We start from the raw sequence: 24,257 nt of genomic DNA, 5'->3' as shown, positions 1-24,257 counted from the left end.
CTCTTCCATAACCAAAAACCTACAACTGCAAAAGAAAATGAGAGAGATCAAAACTAAATTGCTCTTTCTTATTTGGGTCCGTATAATGTCATTGAATCACTTGTTATTGGCACTCGAGTTGCTTTAAATTTCTATTTAAAGTTCATATATTTTATTAACTTTTGTTATTTTTTAATGCAGGTCGAGCCCTTCTAAAGCTCCTTTAATAAGCATATAAGGACACCCATTAACAAAAGTTTTTTTTTTTTTTTTGTCCTAAGACCACTAGGAATAAGTAAATAAAAGGGTAAATTGCAAATTACACCCCTGAAGTTTAGGGATGTTTGAATTTACANATAAGGACACCCATTAACAAAAGTTTTTTTTTTTTTTTTGTCCTAAGACCACTAGGAATAAGTAAATAAAAGGGTAAATTGCAAATTACACCCCTGAAGTTTAGGGATGTTTGAATTTTACTCCCTGAAGTTTAGGGTGTTTAGATTTTACACTCTAACGTTTCAGAATTTAGATTTTATCTCCTAAAATTTAGAAGTGTTTGGATTTTACACTCAAAAATTATGAAACTTTAGGGTGTAAAATTCAAATACTCCCAAACTTTAAGAAGTAAAATCCAAACACCCCCTAAAATTTATAGGGTAAAATTCAAATTCTAAAATATCAAAATATAAAATCCAAACACCCTCAAACTTCAGGGAGTAAAATTCAAAATTCTAAAACTTCAAGGTATAAAATCTAAACACCCCCCACTTTAGGGATGTAATTTGCAATTTACCCTAAATAAAAATTTCACTTCAAATTTTGGACACCAACATCCTCCTGCTCTTGGTGTTTCACGATCAATATTGGAAATGAATGGAAAAGTATTGGAAGTTTGGAACTAGAATATAAATCTCAAGCCAAAACCACTGCAAAGTCATAAACCTCATTCTTAAACATTAATATTAATAGTTTAATACCTCCACCATTGGCAACCTTGATCACGAGAGAACCAACAACCTCCACCCCTACCAAACTCGTTGAGATTGACGCCGTGAAACAGACACAACAGTCTCACGACCACGACCACACCTCCTACACCACATGGCCATGCCCTACCTCACCATGTCGCCTTCTGCACCTCAATATGACCCTTTATAACCCGTTCATGTCAATGATGAAAAAGAGAAATTGATGAGAGAGTGTGTGGGAGATTAAGATGTTGCAAAAAAATAATAATAATACTCATTTTATTAAGCTATAGTGCTACCTATATTTGGCTAGGCATTGTAGTTCACAGTTAGTTTGGCTAGCCAGTAGCCACAACCACAAACCACCAACTGCTGAATGGTTTCAAGATTTATTGGCAAAAATTTAGTTGAGTATGTACATCAGTCTAGTCCAAGCCTAGTATGCTGTATTTGTAGTAAACTCATATTTCTTGTATTTCACACATATTATGTATATATAACTCTCTATTGTAGTGTTGCACACTTTATATATACAGAATACAATGTATTGTAATAAAGAGCACGTACAATAGAGAGCTTTTTATAAGCATAGTATATGTGAAGTACAAGTAATATGAGTGTACTACAAGTACAGTATACTAGGCCTAACCCAATAACAACTATAAAGTGTGTAACATTGTACAATATAGAGTCTTGTATAGGCATAGTATGTGTAAAGTATAAAAAATAGAAGTGTACTACAACACAGTACACTAGGCCAAGCCCAGTGGGCTAGACTGACGAATATACCAAGTCTAATACTAATACCCCTTTTGCACCTATTTATGATGTAATATTAGTGTTAGAGACAAAGAATCCATAACATAAGCTGATAATTGTACAACATGGACAGGGCAGACAGTTATGCAGCAGATAACTTTCCTTGTACAAGCTCCAGCCCACAAGTTGACAACTCCTACAAGGAAACTACAACTCAGCCACCATCCCATTCTGTCACTATATGATCTGTATAATCCCCATATGATTCATGTGATCCTTAATTTGTGTAATCCCATGAATCATGGATCCCTTTTTCATTATTTCATCAAATATACTTGTAGTTATTTGTACCCAATGGGCTAGTCAACATACTGAAAATATTCTCCCTATTTTGTTCAATTAGAAGGTCAAATCTCCCTAACTTTACTTGATTCACACAAATAAAAAAGGTAACACATAGGAATTAACTTTCCATGGCCAAGACTCCTATATCTTGAATTTGGATTCAAATCCCCCATTCTCCACTTGTTGAAATTTTTTTAAAAAATAAAATCCCTCCGGTGAAAAACATTCCTTACCCAAAAATAGAAGGCAAACTTAGTCTTGGATTTTTATTTTTTATTTTTAAAAGATCCAGAGAAAATTGGAACAAAATATGTTTTTTATATGAATATTTTATCATTTATTAGGCCATCTTTAGTACTTAATGTAGTTCAAATTGAAAAAAAAAAAAAAAAAAAAAAAAAAAAAAAAAAAAAAAACCCGTATGTAACAGATGTATATAATACCCCTCATATATGCAATTGCTCAATTTTAGACTTTGGCTATGCCTTCTTTCTCCCTCGGCTTCTTGAAAAACCAAAATTCAAACCTGGGCAGCACCGATCATCCAGGTTTGAATTTCGGTCTTTTAAGAAGCCTCTCTTCTTAATGATCAGGCTGCAGCCATTGCGACCATCAGGTCATTGGCAGCCCTCTGCCATTCATTCAAGCCCCCCACCTGCAGCTCATGCACTCAAGATTACAGATATCAGTATATCACTAAGAAGTTTAAGATTCAAGCTCAAGTTACAGCCTGAAAGATACAAATCAGATTTGATCAAGTAGACACCCCATGGACATTGCTTCAACTTGTTTTAAATGTGGATTTATCATTAGCTTTGAAGAGAAACCAACATATACAATTTTATTTGAGTTCTATAATTAAATTACGAATTAGTAAATACTATATACTACATTTTTTTTTCTTTCTTTGAGATAGCTAAAATGAGTATTATATACTATAGATCCGGCTAAAGAACTTATGTTACGGTGTTCAATCACAATTTCTGGTCCACATTCGTCCAAGTAGAGGAACTTCATACCACATCCTCGGTGTCTTCAAAAGACCGCTTCTTGGCCTTCAGGTTAAGCTCAAGGCTTTGAGGTAGAGGAGGGGTCCTTCCTCGACGGAACAGAACTGCAAGAGCCCTCATTTTCTGGCAAAGATCAAATACCTGCAGATAATTTAGAAAGCGTGTTACAAAGGATCAATTGTTTTGCAAAGGATCAATTGTTTTGCAAAATTTGAAGATTTGTCCATTTCTTACTGATGAGGCTTCTATCTCTGCAACGCCTTCACAACCTTTACCTCCGCCTTGCAGTAAGTCACAATACCTTGCAGCTTCATTTTCATCTTCAAATACCTGCAATGACAATCAAGTTATTGACCAAGCTAGCAGAGAAGATCAAAGAGTATAAAGAAAACAGCCTGCATTGAACTATTCAAACTAGAAATTGGCATGGTATGTGGTGACACAAGTGTTATGTCTATAAATGTTTTGAGGGGTCCAACAGGGACACGTGGATTATTAGTAACAGAAATGGTGGTGGTAGACTTATAATTAAACTGTAGACAAGTTAGCAAGGGTAACTCAAACTACGCATTTGCAGTTACACACAAATAATAGGGTGCTTACTAATGTCTCCATGTTCACAAATACTGTTCCAGCACAAGAAGTATTCAAAAACAAAAGCTTAACCACTTACGAGCACTCCCTCCCTAATATCCTCCACAAGCATCTGAAACTTTGTACCAGTTCTTGACTGTTTAGCCTGATTACCAATTCCAGACCTCCACTTTCCTCCCTTGGAAAACAATAAGCCAAGCTCCCTTTCAACTTCACTGTTACAGGGAAGAAAAAAACAAATAAACCAATTTATTCAGTCAAAAGTGACAATCATCCAAAAGAAAGTCGAACATCAAACCACAAGATACCTGCGATTTCTTCGGGTTTTCATTGTGCATAATTGGTTTTCCCGGTGGGTGAGTACATAGACTGGCTTTGAAGTTTCCCTCCATGGATTGGCATCCAGCACTGTACAAGAGTAAAAATGACAGAAAATGAGAAGCATTTTACATCGAAAAACAAATATGACATTATATATGAACAGAATGACAAGCCTCATGAAATAAAGCATATCACAGAACATACCAATGTAATTCTTTGAACCATGAATGATGAGTAACACTTGGAATACTCAAATAAGAAATAGAAACAGATAAGAGCACAATATGACTGATAATGATATTTCTCAACCACAAATACTGAATGTTCAATAGACATAAAAAAGATGCAGATGTATTTAAATACTCCTATAAATAATTAAATATTAAGCCACATATCAGACAGCTGCTGATGCCAAATGAACTAACACTCTAGAAAAAACATATTAAAGAGAGTACTAAAAGCAGGTCTATTCAACTGAGTCCAAAGACTTTTGGTATGGCTTGGACAACAATAATTAGTCAATCCAATCGCAAGTATATGGAAATATCTAAATCCAAATGTATCACCATGTACCTGTAACTTATAAGACTCTTTTTACCTAAAAAAAAAAAAAAAACATATAAGACATATCATGCATCTAAGCAGATTGCATGTTTAGTTTTCTCCACCAAACAAACACATTTAGCATCATTACTTGCAAATACACAGTAACATCTCACACCAATAGCTTCCGAGTCCAATCCAACATCAAAGTATCAATTTGTGTTCAGTAGGTAGGAATTTAAAATTTTCAGGATTACCAATATTATAGGTATTTAGTTAACTAATATTGTGTGAATTTAAAAATCTTGGGCACCCACATGTTGTTTTACATGGCTGCCTCCCTGTAATGGGTTGGTAAGTTCAACTTTGCAGTATGCGGGGGGTGCCTTCTTCCAAGGTAGCTGTAGCTGGAATCTTGGTTAGGAAACACATGGGGTTAGTCATTGGCACGAGGTGAAAACCTCTTGTATGGTCTGGGAACTGAATGGAGCTGAAGATTGCAGCTTTATGAGATGTGGTGGTTTCTGCAAGTGATATAGGCATGAGTAGGGCTGTCTTCAAATGTGTAATACCATGGATTAAACGAGAGCTTGATGGTTTGTGATCTTCTTCATCGGCATGGGGCCATATGGTTGTGGACATCATAGTCTTAACATGCAGCTTTACAGATTGGAGCTTAAAACTTTTCATGGCTAGAGCAAACAAACCGGCTAGGGTCCTTGCACATCATGCTATAACTCAGGAGGAGGTGTCTGTTTAAATTGAGGAATATCCTCTAATTATGGAGTCTTTAGTCTATGGGAACTCCCATACTTTGTAAATACAATTCCCACAATTCATGAGATTCCAACAGACTTAATTAGAATCTAAGAAACATGGGCACTCCAAGGCCTAGGAACGTGATTTATGGCAGGTTCTCAGCAACCCAGAAAAAACACCCACCCCGGCAACAAACATCAACAATTGGCTAGAAAAGTTAGCAAGAAGTTCATCCCATGGTTTTGTAATATGCGGGCAGGTTTTCAACTACTGCTTCAGTATCAGCAAAAATCAACCCTAGCTTTAATTATTCTTTGTTGCCGACATCCTTCTTGCTTCCTCACGTCTTCCATTTCTTTATATTTTTCCCTCGAGGTCCGAGGGGAAAATATAAAGAAATGGAAGACGTGAGGACGCAAGGGAATCTCGTCAACAAAGAATCATTAAATGTAAAGAGAATCTTGCTGCTGCTAAAGCGGAACTTTAAAACCTGCCTCCATATTACATTATTCATTTTGGTATGTGTCAATTCTTTTTGTCCTACTTTACATGGGAACACTTTTTCTGTAACCTTACATTGAAGGTGGCTGTTGATTTTGCAGGCAGAGCAGAAAGGAAGCTCTCTGGGTAGGCCTCTCTGAAGTCACTCATCTTCAGGTATCATACAACTATATATTTGAGTCAAACTGCCATCAACAATAGAGTTATAATGAAAAATGCTTAAGCTGCTCTTATGTGTGTCTACTATCTTTTACCTATGAGCTTCTTGTCCATAACATTGTCTCTATTGGTGTATTATACATGCAGCCAATGGCTATCAAACTCACGACATTACCCTCCGCATATTTTTTCTGTAATTCTTTAGTCTACTTTGTGGCCATTGTGCATGAAGTAGGTTTTTATTTATTTTATTTTCATTTTTTGTTAATATAATTACTCTTACCTATAACGAAAAAAAAAATGATTACCATCTTCAACAAAATGTGGCTTGTTGCTGTGTCCATTAATGCTAGTTTTCTCTTTGAACAATGTATTAGAGCTGCCGCAAAGAAAGATATTGTCATTTCTAGTCCTTATTTTTGTTATTTAAATAGCTTGGTTGTACAGTTGTTAAATGCTGTGTCTTCTTGTCAAATTATGTGGAGGCTACTTAGATAATTTGTAAACAGAATATTGGGGCATGACAGAATTTAAATTTAAATAAAAAAAAATTCATTGTTTTGGTGTGCTGTAGGAAGAAATTCTGAATTCTGTATAGACTTTTACCCAGAAATTCAGTTCTTAAATTTCGATTTACAAATTATGCCCATTCAGTTGTTATTTCTAANAAAAAGGAAAAGGGGATAATAAATACCATCATAGCTGCTGGAATCGAAGGTCTGGTGGAGGTGTCGACGCATGTCGTAGGCACGGGACGACACCTGTTTCACGAACTCGTTTGAAGTTCCAGGAATGGTCCCGTCCATGTGGAGTGCTCTCTCCACTTCCTCTCTTTCCTTCTCCTCCTCATCATCGCCATCACTATTTTCTTCTTGCTGTGAGAATCGTCCGCTACTTCTCCAATTACAAGAAACTTCCACAACTCTCCTCCTCCTCCTCCTCGAAGACAAAAAGAGACGAGGGATGCGGTGGTTTTTGTGAGTACTGGCGGTGGTTAGAGAACAAACGACGAGTCGTCGAGGGCGGAGTGGGTCACTTGGAGGAGGAAGAACTATCGTGGGCGACACTGACGACACTGAGTCCATGCTGATTGATTACCAAAGAAAAAAAAATCACTATTTTTTTCCTTTTAATTTGAATAATTTTTGGGGGTTTGATTTTTTTTTTTTTTTTTTTCAAATATAAGTTGGAGGAATTGGGATGAATTCTCAGCGTGTTAGGTTAGGAAAGGAAGGAGGGAGACGAAATGTTTTGGCGTTTCTCTGGTCTGCTGATATTTTTGAACACCTCTGTAGGTGGGTCCGGGCCGGTTTGGTCTCTGAAACGGACCCTTTATAGTAGTAGCGGTGATCACGGGTCCATTATGTTTGGGTTGAGGGTCAAACCGTCCCTCAATTATTGTTCTGAACCTCCCTTCATTATTATTTTTATTTTTTTTTATTTTTTTCAATTTCTTATAAAAAAAAGTTTCTTAAAATAGAGGATTAATGTATAAACTTAAAAAAAAAAAAAGTTGAATTGGTAGCTAAGTTAATGCTAAACGAAGGTCAGTACGTGAGCGCATCTCGTGTTAAATGAGGGTCTAAATTTTAGTACGAGCGCCGAAACAAGTTAGGCAAATGGGCCACTAGATATGCCGAGTGCCGAATTCCTCAGACCTCTTTACCACTGTTACGCTACGCTCCATGTCTTGATCACCTCCAGACGGCTCCAGTGTTATGTTAACTACACACACACACACACACACACAAATTCCTCCATTCACTGTGTAACCTAGTAATACTTGTTCTTCTAAAGATGGAAGTCTAGGGCCAACCCGCCATAGCTATGGAATTCGTGGGCTGAAGAGTTCACCTTTCAACCAAAGTGGTTAACGCGAACGCAAAGATAAAACATAATTTTACATAACAAATATACTTTAACATTGACTTCTACAAGATATTCATCCAAGGATCTTTTTTTTTTTTTTCTTTTTTTTTTTTTCATTTTGATAGAAAATTAAATCATATATTTCCTAGAACTAGAGAACCAAAAAACAAAAACATAATGAAAATTTGATAGAGAAGACCACCAATTAGCTTAGAGGATCAAGAATTCAAAAACACATGAAACAGCAGAACGGTAAAAATAGTAAAGTACAGATGTTTTGTTCACTTGTTCAGCTACAGGATGCCTACACAAGACTTTGGCCCCTAACATCAGTGCTTTATAGTACACTTTTAAGTACATACAAGAAATGTCCAATTGTTGAGCATGGAGCACTTATTCAATGTTTATGTACCATAAACAGAATGCTAAGAGAAGGTAAGCACACTAGGTATGATATAATTGCTAATTATACCAAGCATATGTATAAAACACATTTAATGCCGCTATATACAACAAGCAAATAAAGCAATGGAGAACATCATCTGTACCCCCAAAACAAAGTCAAGTATAAATTAACGATGAGAAAACTTATAAAATAAGATGAAGATGACAGCAATAACAAGAGCTCCAATTACTGATCCAATCATCCATTTGTTCTTCGTCATCCTACGTGACATGGCAGTCAAAACTTTTTTACTCTTGTCGATGGCATCATCTACCCCATGAAGCTGCAACATGAAAATAATAATTATTCAACAAATTCACTCACTGCTGCTGCATCAGGGCCATATTTTTGCATACTGGGTTCCCTAACAACAATGATTAGGTATAAACTTATGCTTTGGTCCTTTGGAAGATGTGAATTGTATTCAACAGAGGCTTGCTAATTGGGTCCCCATTGACATAAAGGGAAACCAGGAAGAATTCAAGTTTGAGTGACAATGAACCACAAGTAGAAACAAAATGTTAAGTAAAAACATACCTTTTGATGAGAATGTAGGAGAGTCTCACGCTGTTGATGCAGATCCTGGAGGATTGAGACACCAAGCTCTTCTGTCTCCAGTACGGTTCTTCTACTCTCCTTAATTCTATCACTTGACTGATTCAATCTTTCTACTGACATTACCATTCTCTCTCTCTGATCAGTAGAAGCCTGTATATAAAATTATCATCCATAAATGACTTCAAAGATTCGTAAACAAAGATACAGTAGATAAAACATCTGCATCAGATCTGACAGGTAAATTATTTAATAATTGGGAGGACAAAAAGAACATTAAATTTTAAAATCCAATCCATTCTAGAGAGAGAGAGAGAGACAGCATAAGCATATATGCATTCAAATTGTAAGATGATAATCTGAACATAAATGCATTCAAAATGTAATATGAGAAATCTAAAAATATATGCATTCGAACTGTCACTTTCACACTAGTAACGCCATGTTACCTTCTGCAGCTTGAAGAAGTAAGTGTGTGAATTTTACAGCCTATTGGGGAATGTGGTTGTGAACAAGCATTGTAGACAAGGATTCAAAATGGCAGAGCTTCTAAGCCCAATGACATGAAACGCATATACAAGCTGATAATCATAAATCCAATGAAATCATACTGTGAAATGAAGAATTTTAGCTAATGGCAGGCAACTGGACTCATTATTCTGTTTCATCAACAAATATTTCCAATCCATTGCAGAAAAGAAAGAAAAGGAAAAGATGAAGTCCCAGAGATGCTTATAAACCTATATTCAATTTCATCTAAAATATTAGCAAAGAAACTAATAATTTTGGCTTTGAAATTAATAACAATTATACAGAAAATAAATACAAAAGATAAAACAGTATATAAAGTGTCACAAGTTACAAAGATCATATCTTCATATTGAAGAAATCCAATATAATTCAAAACTCTTGAACCAAGCGAACCACGATTTGCTTAAAATAAGGGAAAGTTTGTGAAAATTAAAAACAATGGAAAAGCGAGGGAGTAGCATGATCCAGACATACCGTATGCACATCTGCCATTCCAGACTCCAGCAACTCTTCACGGGAAGCCTGATCAGCATTAGGTGATGAGATTTTTTTAAATTCCCTTTTCAACTTATTTAGATCAGATTTATATTCCCTTAACTTAGCAAGCATCATAGCCTTCGCACTTGGCTGCAGACTTCTTGCCTCAAGGTCCATTTTTCGAATCTGGCCCCAGGAAAAAATAAGTTGCATGCATAAATTTTAGAAAAAGAAATAGGAAAAAAAAAAAAAAAACCAAATTTTCAGCAAAGGAAATAAAATGGAAATCTTCCACACAGTACCAAAACATCAGCATCATCCAATGCAGCTTTAATTTCAGAAACCTTCTGTTGCTTCTGCTCTGCACAAAAGAAACAAAAAAAATGGTTCCCAGTTCATAAAATCATAACTAACAAAAAAGGATATTTTACATTTTCTGATTATAAAACTGCATTCATTCTCCACACCACCACCTCAGCCTAAACGATTTTAAGAAGCAGTCAGCACACTAGTAAGGCCTAAGAAGCAAAATTTTCATTGTTAATCTTACAACTAGATGGACCATCTGATGCTGTGGTGCCAAATCAAAATGATGATAGCAAATGCTAAAGATTTTCTGGCGTCATTGCAACTTACCAAGCTTCAATAAAGATGTTGCTATCTCTATAACTCTTACTTAATCAATGAAATATCACTTGCTTAGTTTAGCCCCAATTGGATTGCTATATCCCAGTGAGATTCATACTTATTTACATATGGGCTTATCAAATCCCATTTTCTTGATATGCTTCAAAAGCACTTTATGCCAGAAATCAAATCAAGAATAGCCCAAACATCTCATATTGGAGATGCTAAATGAGTTCATTTTCCAAGACAAAGCATGGGGTTGTTCAGATGTGACAAGAATTTCCACTTCTTGCTATACCATACAACCTTGTCAATATCATTCCATTTATGCTAAAATAAACATATACTGCATTATCAATTATTACATGGATAAAATGATTCTTTACACTCCCTCACTTGTTAAGATCATTTGAAAAAAATAATATAAATGGTAAAGCTAAAGCTAAAGGACAAAGCTCCAAAATCCTCCAACAAATTCCATGGTGGTTCATATGATCATCCATGTGTATCTTAATCACAGGACTAATTCAGTCATTTATGACCATTAAAAGTACATGTGGATGCTTATTGGGTTGCCACATAGTAGGTTGAAGGAACTTTCCTCGAAACTAGTTTGGAGTAAAATTTTGTGCAAAACTATACAAGGTTGTTTTCTATTCCTCCAATCTTTTAAGCAAACCCACTAACTAGTAAAACTAGAGAAAAGCGCTAGTCACATTTACGCAATTCCCAAGAGTAGTAGCCAAGTTACAATTAGGGCTATCATAAATCACTTATATTATGTAGTTCAGATTGACCTAGTACATGATCCGATGTGGGACTCAGCACACGCTAAAAAAAAAAACTAAAAAAAAATGTTTTTGAACACTCCCTCAATTGCTAAGATCATAGGAAAATAACAATTCAAATATATATATATATACACATATAATCAAGTTAAAGGTTAAGAAAAAAGCTCCAAATCCTCCAACCAATTACGCAGCAGTTCATATGATCATCCATGATCCATTAAGTCATTTACTAAACGAGGTTGTTGTCTATTCCTACAATCATTTTCAGCAAACACACTAATTTCCTCTAAACCACCCAAAAAAAAAAAATTCATACGTAGAAGGTAATATAGTTGTCCCAAGGAAAGCAAGCGCTAGTCAAATTTACGTTATTCCCAAACGTAGTACTCAAGTTACAATTAGTGCTCTCATAATTGCTTCATATAATGTAGTTCAGATTGACAGTGTCACTTTGAGAATTGCTTATTTCTGGTAGCTTATTAGTATAGCATTTATCGATATATATATATATATATATATAGTTTTTGGTAACTTTTATGCTAAATTTGTTACCAAAAAAAAAAAAAGGTTTAAAAGCTAAAAAAAGCAAAGCATTTTTCAACACATTCATATTCAATTCAATACCCAATCAAGATAATCAGGGCTATAACAGTAACACTTAGTAAATGACATAGTAGCAAGAAAGAGGGAATTATAGAGTGGTACCTCCATGAGGAAGAAGAGCAGTGGAGCTACATTTTCTGGAGAGATTTGCAGAGAGCTCACAGTACTGGCGCTCGTACCCTTCGAATACCACACTCATCTGGAATCCAAAAATCAAAAATTCACAAAAGAAAAAATTATGAGATTGAAACCCTAGTTTGTAATAGTAGTAACTCAAACCGAATCGATTTAGAAGAAAAGAGTAAAATTGAAGTTAATAATATCAGATCAGAAATGAATTAACCTTTGAATTTGAAGAGCGATCGGAGATCGGAGATCGGAGATTGGTGATCGGCCGCTTTGACGATTGGTCCTGTTTGGTTGTGTTTTGTTTTTTCTTTGAGTTGTGTGTGACTCTCTGTGATTTGGTTTTTTAGGGATTTTCTGACTTTTGGGGTAAGTAAAAAGTAATGGTAAATTCACGAAAAGGACGAGAATTTTTTAAGTTCACGTCCAATTCGGACAGCTCTCTAGATTCTCTGTTCACTGTAGAAGGCTTTTCTTTTCTTCTTCTTTTGTTGTAAAAGAGAATGTTTTTCTATTGATAGAAAATAAGAAAATAATAAACGTGATGTGTACAAGAAGGGGAACTGCACAGATATTCGAAGAGGATTGAATTCTTTTGTTTATTAAAAATAAAAGTATTATTATAATTTTGGTTTTTATATGCATATATTGTGATAATTTTTATTTTTATTCTTAAAGTCAAAATAAATTTTGTTAACTACTAGTAGTATCAAAAAATTTTTTTTTTTTCATTTTTAGATGTTGTATTAATAAAATAGATTTGATTTTAAAGGTTGTGGACTTTATTAAGGAGAGAAATTGACATAATAAAATGCATATGAATAAAATTGAGATTAACTCACCCATTAGCGAAGGATCAAAATCGTAGCTTTAAAAAATAAAAGCAAAAAAAGAAGTAAAAACTTACTCGTGAGAGATTGTCTATCTGGAGAAGAGGAGGAACAATCTTACAAAATGTGGTTGTTTATTATTTAGGAACTAATACTTTTTTATTTCTTTTACAAACAAGGGTATCCAAACTTTTTTTGAGTATCTGACTATTCTCTCAGGTATACTAGTCTTCATATCCCATACACACCAAGTTATTACAAAAATGAATCCCTTAAAGATGGCATTAAGATGTTTGAAAAAGATTTCAAACTCAAAATTTCATAGGTATCATATGACCTTAAGAACTTAAACTTGAAGAAGCATTAATAATTGAAGGCAAACAAAATTCATCGTTGTCCAGACTTCAAACCAAACTACATAAGAGTAATTCTATGGCACGTTGGCACCAACCACACACCACACGAATTTTAATTTCAATAAATTTAAGGACAATTTTTTCCTAAAATTATCACAACTTTTGAAGTAATATATTAACATTCATACTAATTAAAATAGTGTCGGTAACGGGACCATATAAAAATTATGGTATTTCTATCACAACTTGCCACATGTGAAAAGATTGTGAAGATTTTTTTTTGTATCCTACTATCATTATTCTTCCAAGTTTTGTTGGAAAGAGATGTCCACCCAAGTCACCAAACACTAAACTAAGGCTAAGTATGAAAGCTGACGCAAAAAATAATAATAATAAATAAATAAATAAATAAATAAATAATTGTTCACTCTAGGACTAGGATAGGTCCCTTAAAAAATCAAAGGCTGAATGAGAACCAAGGTTATAAAGAACCAACCAGGTTCTTGAAAAAGATTTCAAACTCAAAATTTCATAGGTATCATATGACCTTAAGAACTTAAACTTGAAGAAGCATTAATAATTGAAGGCAAACAAAATTCATCGTTGTCCAGACTTCAAACCAAACTACATAAGAGTAATTCTATGGCACGTGGGCACCAACCACACCACACGAATTTTAATTTCAATAAATTTAAGGACAATTTTTTCCTAAAATTATCACAACTTTTGAAGTAATATATTAACATTCATACTAATTAAAATAGTGTCGGTAACGGGACCATATAAAAATTATGGTATTTATATCACAACTTGCCACATGTGAAAAGATTGTGAAGATTTTTTTTTGTACCCAACTATCATTATTCTTCCAAGTTTTGCTGGAAAGAGATGTCCACCCAAGTCACCAAACACTAAACTAAGGCTAAGTATGAAAGCTGACGCAAAAAATAATAATAATAAATAAATAAATAAATAATTGTTCACTCTAGGACTAGGATAGGTCCCTTAAAAAATCAAAGGCTGAATGAGAACCAAGGTTATAAAGAACCAACCAGGTTCTACATTAAAGCTCTTGCTGAAATGAAGAATTCTGATTCAAGGTTATAAAGAGAAGAAATTCACTAATAGACTCCAGAACGAGGACAAACTCCTGTAAAATTACAAATTGATCTCTATTCATGAAATCCAACAAACTGATCAGCCAATGCAAATTTTGTTCACTAAATGTTCTCCAGCATATCATGGATCCAACAATTAGACAAAAATAAATTAGCTAAAAACAACAAAAGAAATCTATCTAGCATGCATATCAAATGAAAAGCCACAGCAGTTGCTTTAGAATGAAACCAAGGAAAGCATGGTGGCAATTAGAAAACTGCCTCCTAACTCTAGAACTTCATGCCATTATCTTGGCAGACCTAACGTAGAGGCTATCCACGACCTTGCCAATATTTGAAATGGTTTCCAGTGTTGCCGGGTATATTGCATCAGTCTTCGGATCATCAAAGATGACAAGGCATCCGGCACCCTGATCAAGAGTTCCTGCAAACTTCTTATCTAGAATCATCTGAGACAATTTCTTCTCCACATGATCAACAGGCAGTTCAATCAGCTCAGCGATATGAGCAATCTCAACCCTTGAGAATGGTTCTATCAACCTGCAGAGATTCTGCTCCAACAAAGTGTCATAAAGTGAAGAGAGATGCCTGTGGACAATAGGGTCTTCCTCTAGCTGAGCCTTAAAATCCCTGAGGGCACTCTCAAAAAGCTTCAAAGAGCGCTTTGAATAGGCATCAGCCACAGCTTTCATGGCATCCAGCTCAGGCCCCACATACTGCAGTCCAGCTTTAGATGATATTATTCCCGCCACATCATCAGCCTGGTTCACCATAATTTTGCACAACAGCATATACTTGAGACTAAAGACTGCTCGTGCATCTTCAAGAGCATTGAAAGCTTCAAAAGCTTCAAAGAAATAACTATAAGCAGTTTTGTAGTCTTTTTCTTCTGCATGGAGGATCCCACTCTGCAAATCTATAGTACCCTGTTGAGCTGGGGGAACATATATAGCATTGGCAGCAGTTCTTGCAGCTGTCAGTGAAGCCTTGGCTTTAGGGAGATTCCTCAAAGAGAAATGAAGCTTACTCTCCAACAAGTCTATGTCCACAAGTAGAAGCTTGTCATCTAGCCTTCTCACTTCCTTGATTAAACCTGAAAGTAGATTTAAAGCTTCTGAGTACTCTTTGTTTTCCATCAGAAGAGACGCAAGCCTTGCCTCCACTCTTTGCCGTAGGAAAGTACGCTTTTCAGCACGGGTCCACTGCACCATTTCTTTGCAGAGGGAAATCTGGAGATCAGATGTGCCTGGGATTTTAGCAACTGTATCAATTATCCCACGAACAATTTTTGCAGTCTTTGCCTTGGGGATCAAATTGAAAAAGGGCCTCAATTGAGTAAGAAGGTTTCGGAGATCCTCTGCCCGATTCTCTTGTCTAAGAAGATCTGAGAGATTTGTGATGGCCTGTTCCTTTATCCGCAGGGCTTCAGAAGAAGATGACGGGTTTTCAATTACGCGGTAGAGAATAGAGATGGCTTCAGCTGGGGCTATGGCTTCTAAAGCCTGAGCAATTGAATCGGTAGTAGCTGGGAGATATGATGACGACATATCTGATAATTAAGAAGTAACAAAGTCCTGCAAAATGAAAATAATCCAACAATTTAATTAGATACACATAAATCGCAACAAGCCCTTTATGAAACGACATATTCACAGCCAAAGAACTAAAACATGAAAAAGTTAGGCGCTCTAGTTAGTTTCAAGTTATTACAGCAAACAGAACCAACTTCTAAATTGTTGAGCCTCTTTTCTCTACATAGACAGTAAGTCTCAACATGGGAACTTAGCAGCAGTCAGCAAATAACCTATTTCATCCCTCAAGAAAGATAATAAACGTTATTAGCCAATTCACCACTGTCGTATAACAAGAAAGAATTGGACTTTTAACAGCATCAACTTTCAGTTTCTAAGTTGAAGACTGTGTTTTCAAGAATGCAATATGAGTGGATTGTGGCCTCTAGTTACTTTTCTTTCTAGGACTTTTTAGACTTGTCAACGTTTAGGAATTAGTCTTTTGTTCCCTTTATTGTTCAGGTATTTTTCTCTTAAATGCTACCAATATACCAGGCTAGCTCCATTTAGTGGTTTTTTTTTTTGTTTTTTTTTTTTTATTTTTTTATTTTTTTTAAATAAATTGAATTATCAAAAAGAAAAGGCAAAAGCTTCTTATGTCTCCCACCAATGAGCACAATATCCAAGAGTTCTAAATCTAAAGGAACATTAAGAGGCACAGGCTGTTTAATTTATAATATTTTTCCTCAGTGGGCCATAAACCAAAAATGGAAAAATGAATAGAAGTTGTAACAGCAGCCATACAAGCTGAAAGTATTACCAAGCAAAATGCATATGGCCAAATAAGAACCACTTTTGTGACAAAATAAGTATTTAAAACCTTATTCTAGAGGCATTAAAGGGTTAGACATCATTCATACTTGTGTCATCCAGTGCCAATAAGTATGAAAATTATACTATAGTAACAAGCATTGACTCAGGCAATACATGCAATGCATCTGCAAACCAAAAAGTCACTATAGGCATTCCAATAGCATTGTAAAATTAGAGAGTCAATTTCTTTTTTTTCTTTTTTTTTGGATAAGTAAAGAAAAATGGTAAGAGAAATGTAGGGACAATCCTTCGCTCAGACTGCAAAATCTAGATCAGCAGAGCAGCAATGGCGTTCCCCAAATAGTTTTGGTAATGTGCGCCTACACACTATCATCATCATCATGATGATAGTGCGCCACGATAAACCTCTCCCGTGGAAATACCATGCCACCCCTACCTCAAGAGGGAAGCGCTCGGCCTTAGGCGCTACACAAAGTGAGTCAATTTCATGCAATGCATCTGCAAACCAAAAAGTCACTATGGGTATTCCAATAGCAGTGTAAAATTAGAGAGTCAATTTCTTTTTTTGATAAGTAAAGAAAAATGGTAAGAGAAATGTAGGGACAATCCTTCGCTCAGACTGCAAAAACTAGAGCAGCAGAGCGGCCATGGTGTTCCCCCAAATAGCTTTGGTAATGTGCGCCTACGCACTATCATCATCATCGTGATGATAGTGCGCCACGATAAACCTCTCCCGTGGAAATACCACGCCACCCCTACCTCAAGAGGGAAGCGCTCGGCCTTAGGCGCTACAAAGTGAGTCAATTACATGCAATGCATTTGCAAACCAAAAAGTCACTATAGGTATTCTAATAGCAGTGTAAAATTAGTGAGTCAATTTCTTCTTTTTTCTTTTCTTTTTTGGATAAGTAAAGAAAAATGGTAAGAAAAATGTAGGGACAATCCTTCGCTCAGACTGCAAAACAAGAGCAGCAGAGCAGCCATGGCGTTCCCCCAAATAGTTTTGGTAATGTGCGCCTACGCACTATCATCATCATCATGATGATAGTGTACCACGATAAACCTCTCCCATGGAAATACCACGCCACCCCTACCTCAAGAGGGAAGCACTCGGCCTTAGGCGCTGCCTTAGGCGCTACAAAGAGTCAATTTCATGCAATGCATCTGCAAACCAAAAAGTCCCTATAGGTATTCCAATAGCAATGTAAAATTAGAGAGTCAATTTCTTTTTTTTTCTTTTCTTTTTTTGATAAGTAAAGAAAAATGGTAAGAGAAATGCAGGGACAATCCTTCGCTCAAACTGCAAAAAACTCAGTAGAGCAGCCATGGCGTTCCCCCAAATAGTTTTGGTAATGTGCGCCTATGCACTATCATCATCATCATCATGACAGTGCGCCACGATAAACCTCTCCCGTGGAAATACCACAACACCCCTACCTCAAGAGGGAAGCGCTCGGCCTTATGCGCTACAAAGAGAGTCAATTTCATGCAATGTATCTGCAAACCAAAAAGTCACTATAGGTATTCCAATAGCAGTGTAAAATTAGAGAGTCAATTTGTTTTTCTTTTTCTTTTGATAAGTAAAGAAAAATGAAAAGAGAAATGTAGGGACAATCCTTTGCTCAGACTGCAAAAACTAGAGCAGTAGAGTGGCCATGGCGTCCCCCCAAATATTTTAGATAATGTGCGCCTACGCACTATCATCGTCATTATGATAGTGAGCCACGATAAACCTCTCCTGCGGAAAAACCACGCCACCCCTACCTCAAGAGGGCAGCGCTCGGCCTTAGGCACTACTAAGAGAGTCAATTTCTATCTTTTTTTTCCCCCTAATAAGTCAGAGAGTTGATTTCTATCCTTTTGTTCTTAATTACTCGACTTTCCACTATGACTAGTGGTGGTTCAACAAAACATGACATGCATCTGCAAATCACATCATTCACTACATTTGTTTAGAGAGCACAATCGTTAAAGTAGATTCCCACTCTCTCTTATTGTTCTTAAATTTAATTTACCACTCTTTGCTCCACTCAATCCTCCCCCCTCGCCCCCCCCCCTCCCCCCCCTAGTGTGAAGCCGGTAACCAGGAGGCAGGACCTCAAATTGGGTTTAGTTATTCTTCTCAAAATTCCCCATGAAGGGATTTTGATCAAAGCCTAACTGCCTCAAGACAAGTGATCAAATAAGGATTTAACAGAAATACTAAACTAGCAATCCTATACAAGGTTGCTAAAATCATATCCTACATAGGATCATTAGGAGGGCCTCATGGATCAAATTGAGGATTATAAGATTCTACTTTCCGTAAAAAATAATAATAAAATAAAAATCACCAATAATGATGATGTATACTAAAAAATCTTAAAAATTATGGAAGCAAAAAGGATTAATTTGACAAAATACAACTTCCATACTTTACATCTCGACTAACTAAAGAAATATGGAACCGGAATTTCTCACAAGTGAATTACAACTAAGTACCAAATTAACAATACATGAGCAAAGAACAAAGATTTCAAAATTTATTGTTTCAAAACCACAACGTTCATGTTTCCAACCCTGGGGTATATATATATATATATATACACACATAATATTGATACAATTTCCTTTGAAAACCCAATATTAGAGAATCTTAACATCATTAACCCAAAACACACGCACACGCACAAGCACACAATAAGAAGAATGGTCAAATGATTAAATATACTCTTTCCGAATAGCTTAAGTTTTTTATCATGGTATAAGAGCAAGTGGCCCTGAATTTAAACATTTTATACTGATATTGCTCAAAATTGATAGGTACACTTGGTACTGGCTAGTGTCACCCGGTATTTTAACCGGCACAGAACATGGAGTTTCCTTATACCAAAAGAATTAATAGCCAGTACAGAATGGTATTTAAAACCTTGGTTGTGAGTCATAAGGCCTAGACTACTAGGGTTTAAACCAAAACAAATTTGATCACAAATGTGCATTTGGTCCCAATGAGGCTCAAAGGAGCAGCTAGTACAGAATTAGTAACTAATCAGCAGCAAGCAGACCAAGTAGTTTCAGAGCAAGCACGCAGATGTAAAACATAGACCGCCCCCATCCAGATTTGATTCAAAATTAACCTTAGAGAAACCCTATTCCACAAACCTAAGTGATTCCAAGTCACCAATAATACTAGATTGCTTCTGTTGCTCCTGAAATTCGCACTAGCCTACTTAATATTCAAATTCTTAAAGTCCAGGTTATGTGCTTCCGAATACTACATGGTACATTCTTAAAACCCTCAATTTGTATGAGTTCGAGACTCAAAGCTCAGTAATTTTCATTCATTCAACTTTCATCACATATAAAGTGTCAAACCCGATAACAGCAGAGAGCTTGTAGCTCAACTAGCACCTCCTGGTGTTTCCAACGGAAACGTCTAGCATTCAAATCCCTCCACCCCCATTCTACCATGCCTTAATCAGGGTCGACCACATGTATTCTTTTCCATCATTCAATTCTAACTCAAAAGTTATACTCTCTATTAAAGTGCCCAGTTGAATATAACAAATCACAGTCAATGAAATCAAACATATATACTATTCACAGTCGAATCACATCAAAAATCACAAAACCCATCAGAGAAAATCAACAAAAATTGGGGATTTCGAGAGAGGGACGATGAAATTACCTCACTTTGTGGCAGATCTATTGGGTCTTGCGGCGGAGCTGCTGTACCTGAGGATAATCTGCAAGAAACCACCAAAAAAACGAAAACCCATTAGATAAGAGAGAGCTTGGAGGAGAGAGATTAGGGTTACAGATGGAAAAGAGAGAGAGAGAGAGAGAACTCTTACCAGTGAGAGATGAACAAGAATGAGAGAAATTGAGAGCTTGAAACTAAGCCAAATAGTATATATTAGGGCAAAACTGGAAAAACTCGGAAAAGTACTTCTAAAAGAAAAAGGTTTTCGTGGAAACGAAGTTAACCGACCGAGCGCTGATGGGAAAACTCCTGTAAAACTCACCGTTTCGATCATCCCCCCAAAAAATTTATTTACATATATATATATATATATATTATATTTTTACAGAAAATACTGTAGATAAAAGTAAAAATTAGTTGAAATAGTACAGTGAAACTTATGAATAGTACCAAAAAGTGCAATGGGACACATGAATAGTAGCAAAAATAAACTGAATTGTAAAATAAGATGACTTTTTAATTTGGAGCCAAACGCACACTAAATCCTAAAATTTAAGATTATTATTTATTAAACAATAGGACAAATTATATTTTAGACCTTGGTAACAAATTAAACAATAGATTTTAAAAATATTGAATTCAACCATATAATTTTAAAAGTAATAAATTAACTCATGAGATTTTTAAAAAGTAATGTAATTTAAATCTCAACCTATTTAAGTAGAATGACATTGTGTTTGGAATTTTCTTTGTTACTTTCGAAACTATAAGGTTTAATTTGTTACACTTTTAATTTATAAGAATTAAAATATGGTTTTACCTTGAAAAAATAATTAGCTTATAATTCATGCATATACATGGGATACATTTAAAAATATGCACAACTAAATTTGTATTAAATTTTACTAAATTTATATATATATATATATATATATATATATTGTAGGGTCTGATTTGGCAGCCCTGGCCCAAGAGGGATGGGTTACGAGCCCAATGAACTCAAGACAATGAATTTGTAAAGAGTGGGCGAAAGAGCTGGGTTAGGAGTGAATCAAACAGAGGTTAATTATAGTGTTTGAGGATTCATTGACACAAAATTATATTCATCTTCTTTTACAAATGTCTGTCTGAAGAGGTATATTATTGAAATGTGAGGTGGTTACAGTTCTTGGAACTACAATGAAATTGTCTAATTCCTCTCTCCCCTTTTTTCTTCGATCCCTCTTATCAGAGACCTCTCTTGCTTATATAGCACCCATTTCTATCATCTCCATCATCCATTTGTTCTTCATCTAAGCATCCACTTGAGTACATATCCCATCAGGTACTCTCTTTGCCCCTCCGTGAGTGGTAGTAGCTGAGATTACACTGTTCAGGGGTCTTCTCCACATTAATGCGGCCAGAAAAGCAGCTGCAGTGCATTTAATGCGGTGATGACAGCTTTTCCTTAAGATATTTTCTCGTCCTAATCATCCCCAAATACGCCCAGAGCTTATCTTTGTCGTTGGGATTGCTCGAGAGTCCATTCGGACCTTCTATTCGCTGGCTGGGTCAAGACTGTTTATGTCCGAGGAGTGTAAACTCTTCGAACAAATGTGATCTCTTCGGACATTACTCTTCCTTTACTTCTGGGTTGGCTGCGTTCAGGTGAATTCTGCCCCGACCCGCTATTACTCTTCGGACGTACGGCATTCCTCAGGACAGGGCCCACAACCTAATAAGTATGTCTGGGCTTTCATCCCCCACATATATGATATATAATGTCTATATATTTGAAAATATGAAATAGCTACCCATAAAATAAATATAATTTTATTGAAAAACAAATGAAAAAAAAAAAATCAGTTAAATTATTATTCTTGAATTCTCAATAAATTTAGTTTGTTCAACCACTATTCATATAATAATAATAATAAATATAAGAAAAAAAATTATTGATAGTAAATGTTATTAATTTTATGTTGCGCTAGAGTTTAGTTTACGTTGATTTAGATTTGGTCAATGGAAACAAAGCCTAAGCTGTAGCCTAAATCCAACAAAAATGTAAAATTTATTTTCCCCCAATCCCCATAGCCAACAATTACGTCAATACTTTGTCAAAGTCAAACTAAATTTCCTTCTTATTTATTTTTTTGGCTCTTCCATTTTTGCACTGATAGCTCACTTGTCACTAAAGTTAAAAAAATCATATGGGACATGTGATTCAAAATTAGACTCTAATTGAAAATGTGCTAAGTTTAGTATACGTTGATATAAATTTGGTCTAGATGTAAATACCTTGTTAGTGTCAAACAAAACCTTTTTTATTCCGTCTTATTTATTTTTGACTCTTTAGCTTTTGTACTAATAACTTACTTGGCATAAAAAATAACAAATAAAAATTATATGGGATATGTGGCCCAAAATTATACCTTAATTGAAAATCTAATTGAATTTTCTCTTAATTTTGGCTTATATATATATATATATATTGAAACTTTTATGGTTTTTGGTGTTGTCAGTATGCAAAGGTTTAGGGGGAAAAAATAGAAATAGAAGCACATTGCTATAGACACCCGCATTTTTGCAACCTTTGTTTAACCTTGGCATAAGGTCTAAATCCTAATTTTTACTATTCAATCTTCTAATGCTTCATTGAAAACAATTCTAGAAGTTCTAATGATCAAAACGATAAAAAACATACCTAAGCTGGACTATCAAAGTAAAAGTTATAGCCAAATCAAATTTGAATGATAAATATGCATCCTTGCGATTAGATCATAGCTGATTACGTCTTGTTATGGGGTAATTATTAAATACTCTCAAAGTACCATAAATGCATACTCTTCCCTTTCACATAATTGTGGGTCTCACTAATTAAATTCATAGTAGAACTCACAATTCATGTGAGAGGGGGAGTATGCATTTATGATACTTCCAGAGTATTCAATAATTTTCCCTATGATTGATTAATTACGATTGGCTATTAAAAGCATTAGTTTTAATTCACCATGTGTGTGTGATAGTTGTTTTGGGTTGTGGTAAAAATAATAGTGGAAATGCATGCATGTAATTAATTCTAATAGCCTAATTTGCTAAGGAGTTTAGTGGTTTTAAATAATTGAATAATTATTTTAATTAATCAAGTGTTTAAAGTTAGTATTCCCTAATGCATTCAAACTCTTGAAAGACCAAAAAACTAGGTTGCAAATCCCAAGTCATATGGAACTCTAAAAAATAACCAAAAAGAGTTAAAAAGAAGTCATCAAAATTTGAAATAGAGCACAAAGTTTAGTGTGCACCCTCATTTTAAGGCTTCATTTGGGAGTTCATAAATAATAGAATAGAATGGAATAGAATGATTATAAAGGAATGGAAATGAATGGAATGAAATGTATTTAAGTAAGGGAAAAAAATAGAAAAAATTAGAATGGAATGGAATTAAGGTCTTGTTTGGGATTAGGGAATGGAATGAAATGGAAAAGAATGAAAATAATAATTTTAGAATATTCTTTCATTCTCTTATTTGAGAGTTTTAATGAAGGGAATGAAAAGTCCATTCTCTTGTTTGGGAGTTTAAGTGAGAGGGAATATAATGGAATGATCATAAGGGAATGAAAATGAATGGAATGTATTTAAGTAAGGAAAAATAATGGAATTAAATAACCTTGATTGGATGTTTAAAATAAAGGAATGTAAATGAATGGAATGTAAGTAATATTGTTTAGGAATAACATGGAGGGAATGAAATGTAATTATTTTATGACAATATTATTATTAGACCCCTATTTTAAAATAAAGGGTTGAATATATAAGAGTATTTTGAGAGTTTTGGTAAAAAAATCATTAAATCTAATTCCATTCCCTTCCATTCCTCCCAATTTCGAGGAGAATGAAAATTTGAGATTTTAAGGGAATAAAGATGAATGAGTGTCTCTCTTCTACCCATTTCATTTTCTCCAACTTAAACTCTCAAACAAGGAAA

At 35.1% G+C, this 24,257-nt stretch overlaps 3 protein-coding genes across 3 annotated transcripts; all 3 read right to left on the bottom strand.

The window, feature by feature from the left end:
• Positions 1-2,837: 2,837 nt before the first annotated feature.
• Positions 2,838-7,250, bottom strand: LOC112002860 (uncharacterized). Its single transcript, XM_065760645.1, has 5 exons — positions 6,633-7,250; positions 3,964-4,063; positions 3,735-3,870; positions 3,296-3,391; positions 2,838-3,202 (listed from the first exon to the last, which is right to left on the bottom strand). The coding sequence occupies exons 1-5, from the start codon at positions 7,021-7,023 to the stop codon at positions 3,065-3,067; spliced, it is 861 nt and encodes a 286-aa protein (XP_065616717.1). The 5' UTR covers positions 7,024-7,250; the 3' UTR covers positions 2,838-3,064.
• Positions 7,251-8,047: 797 nt separating this feature from the next.
• Positions 8,048-12,467, bottom strand: LOC112007560 (vesicle transport v-SNARE 12). Its single transcript, XM_024039916.2, has 6 exons — positions 12,180-12,467; positions 11,939-12,035; positions 10,118-10,176; positions 9,813-10,001; positions 8,790-8,960; positions 8,048-8,535 (listed from the first exon to the last, which is right to left on the bottom strand). The coding sequence occupies exons 2-6, from the start codon at positions 12,033-12,035 to the stop codon at positions 8,380-8,382; spliced, it is 672 nt and encodes a 223-aa protein (XP_023895684.2). The 5' UTR covers positions 12,180-12,467; the 3' UTR covers positions 8,048-8,379.
• Positions 12,468-14,301: 1,834 nt separating this feature from the next.
• Positions 14,302-20,578, bottom strand: LOC112007554 (26S proteasome non-ATPase regulatory subunit 11 homolog). Its single transcript, XM_065760633.1, has 3 exons — positions 20,445-20,578; positions 20,279-20,336; positions 14,302-15,840 (listed from the first exon to the last, which is right to left on the bottom strand). Exon 3 carries the CDS (start codon positions 15,811-15,813, stop codon positions 14,545-14,547), a length of 1,269 nt encoding a protein of 422 aa, XP_065616705.1. The 5' UTR covers positions 15,814-15,840; positions 20,279-20,336; positions 20,445-20,578; the 3' UTR covers positions 14,302-14,544.
• Between the last annotated feature and the right edge of the window lie 3,679 nt (positions 20,579-24,257).

The sequence above is a fragment of the Quercus suber genome, unplaced genomic scaffold, assembly GCF_002906115.3.
Source record: "Quercus suber isolate HL8 unplaced genomic scaffold, Cork oak 2.0 scaffold_376, whole genome shotgun sequence".
Lineage (NCBI taxonomy): Eukaryota > Viridiplantae > Streptophyta > Magnoliopsida > Fagales > Fagaceae > Quercus > Quercus suber.
The sequence above is the reverse complement of the archived record's forward strand: the minus strand, read 5'-3'. Positions and strand labels throughout refer to the sequence as shown.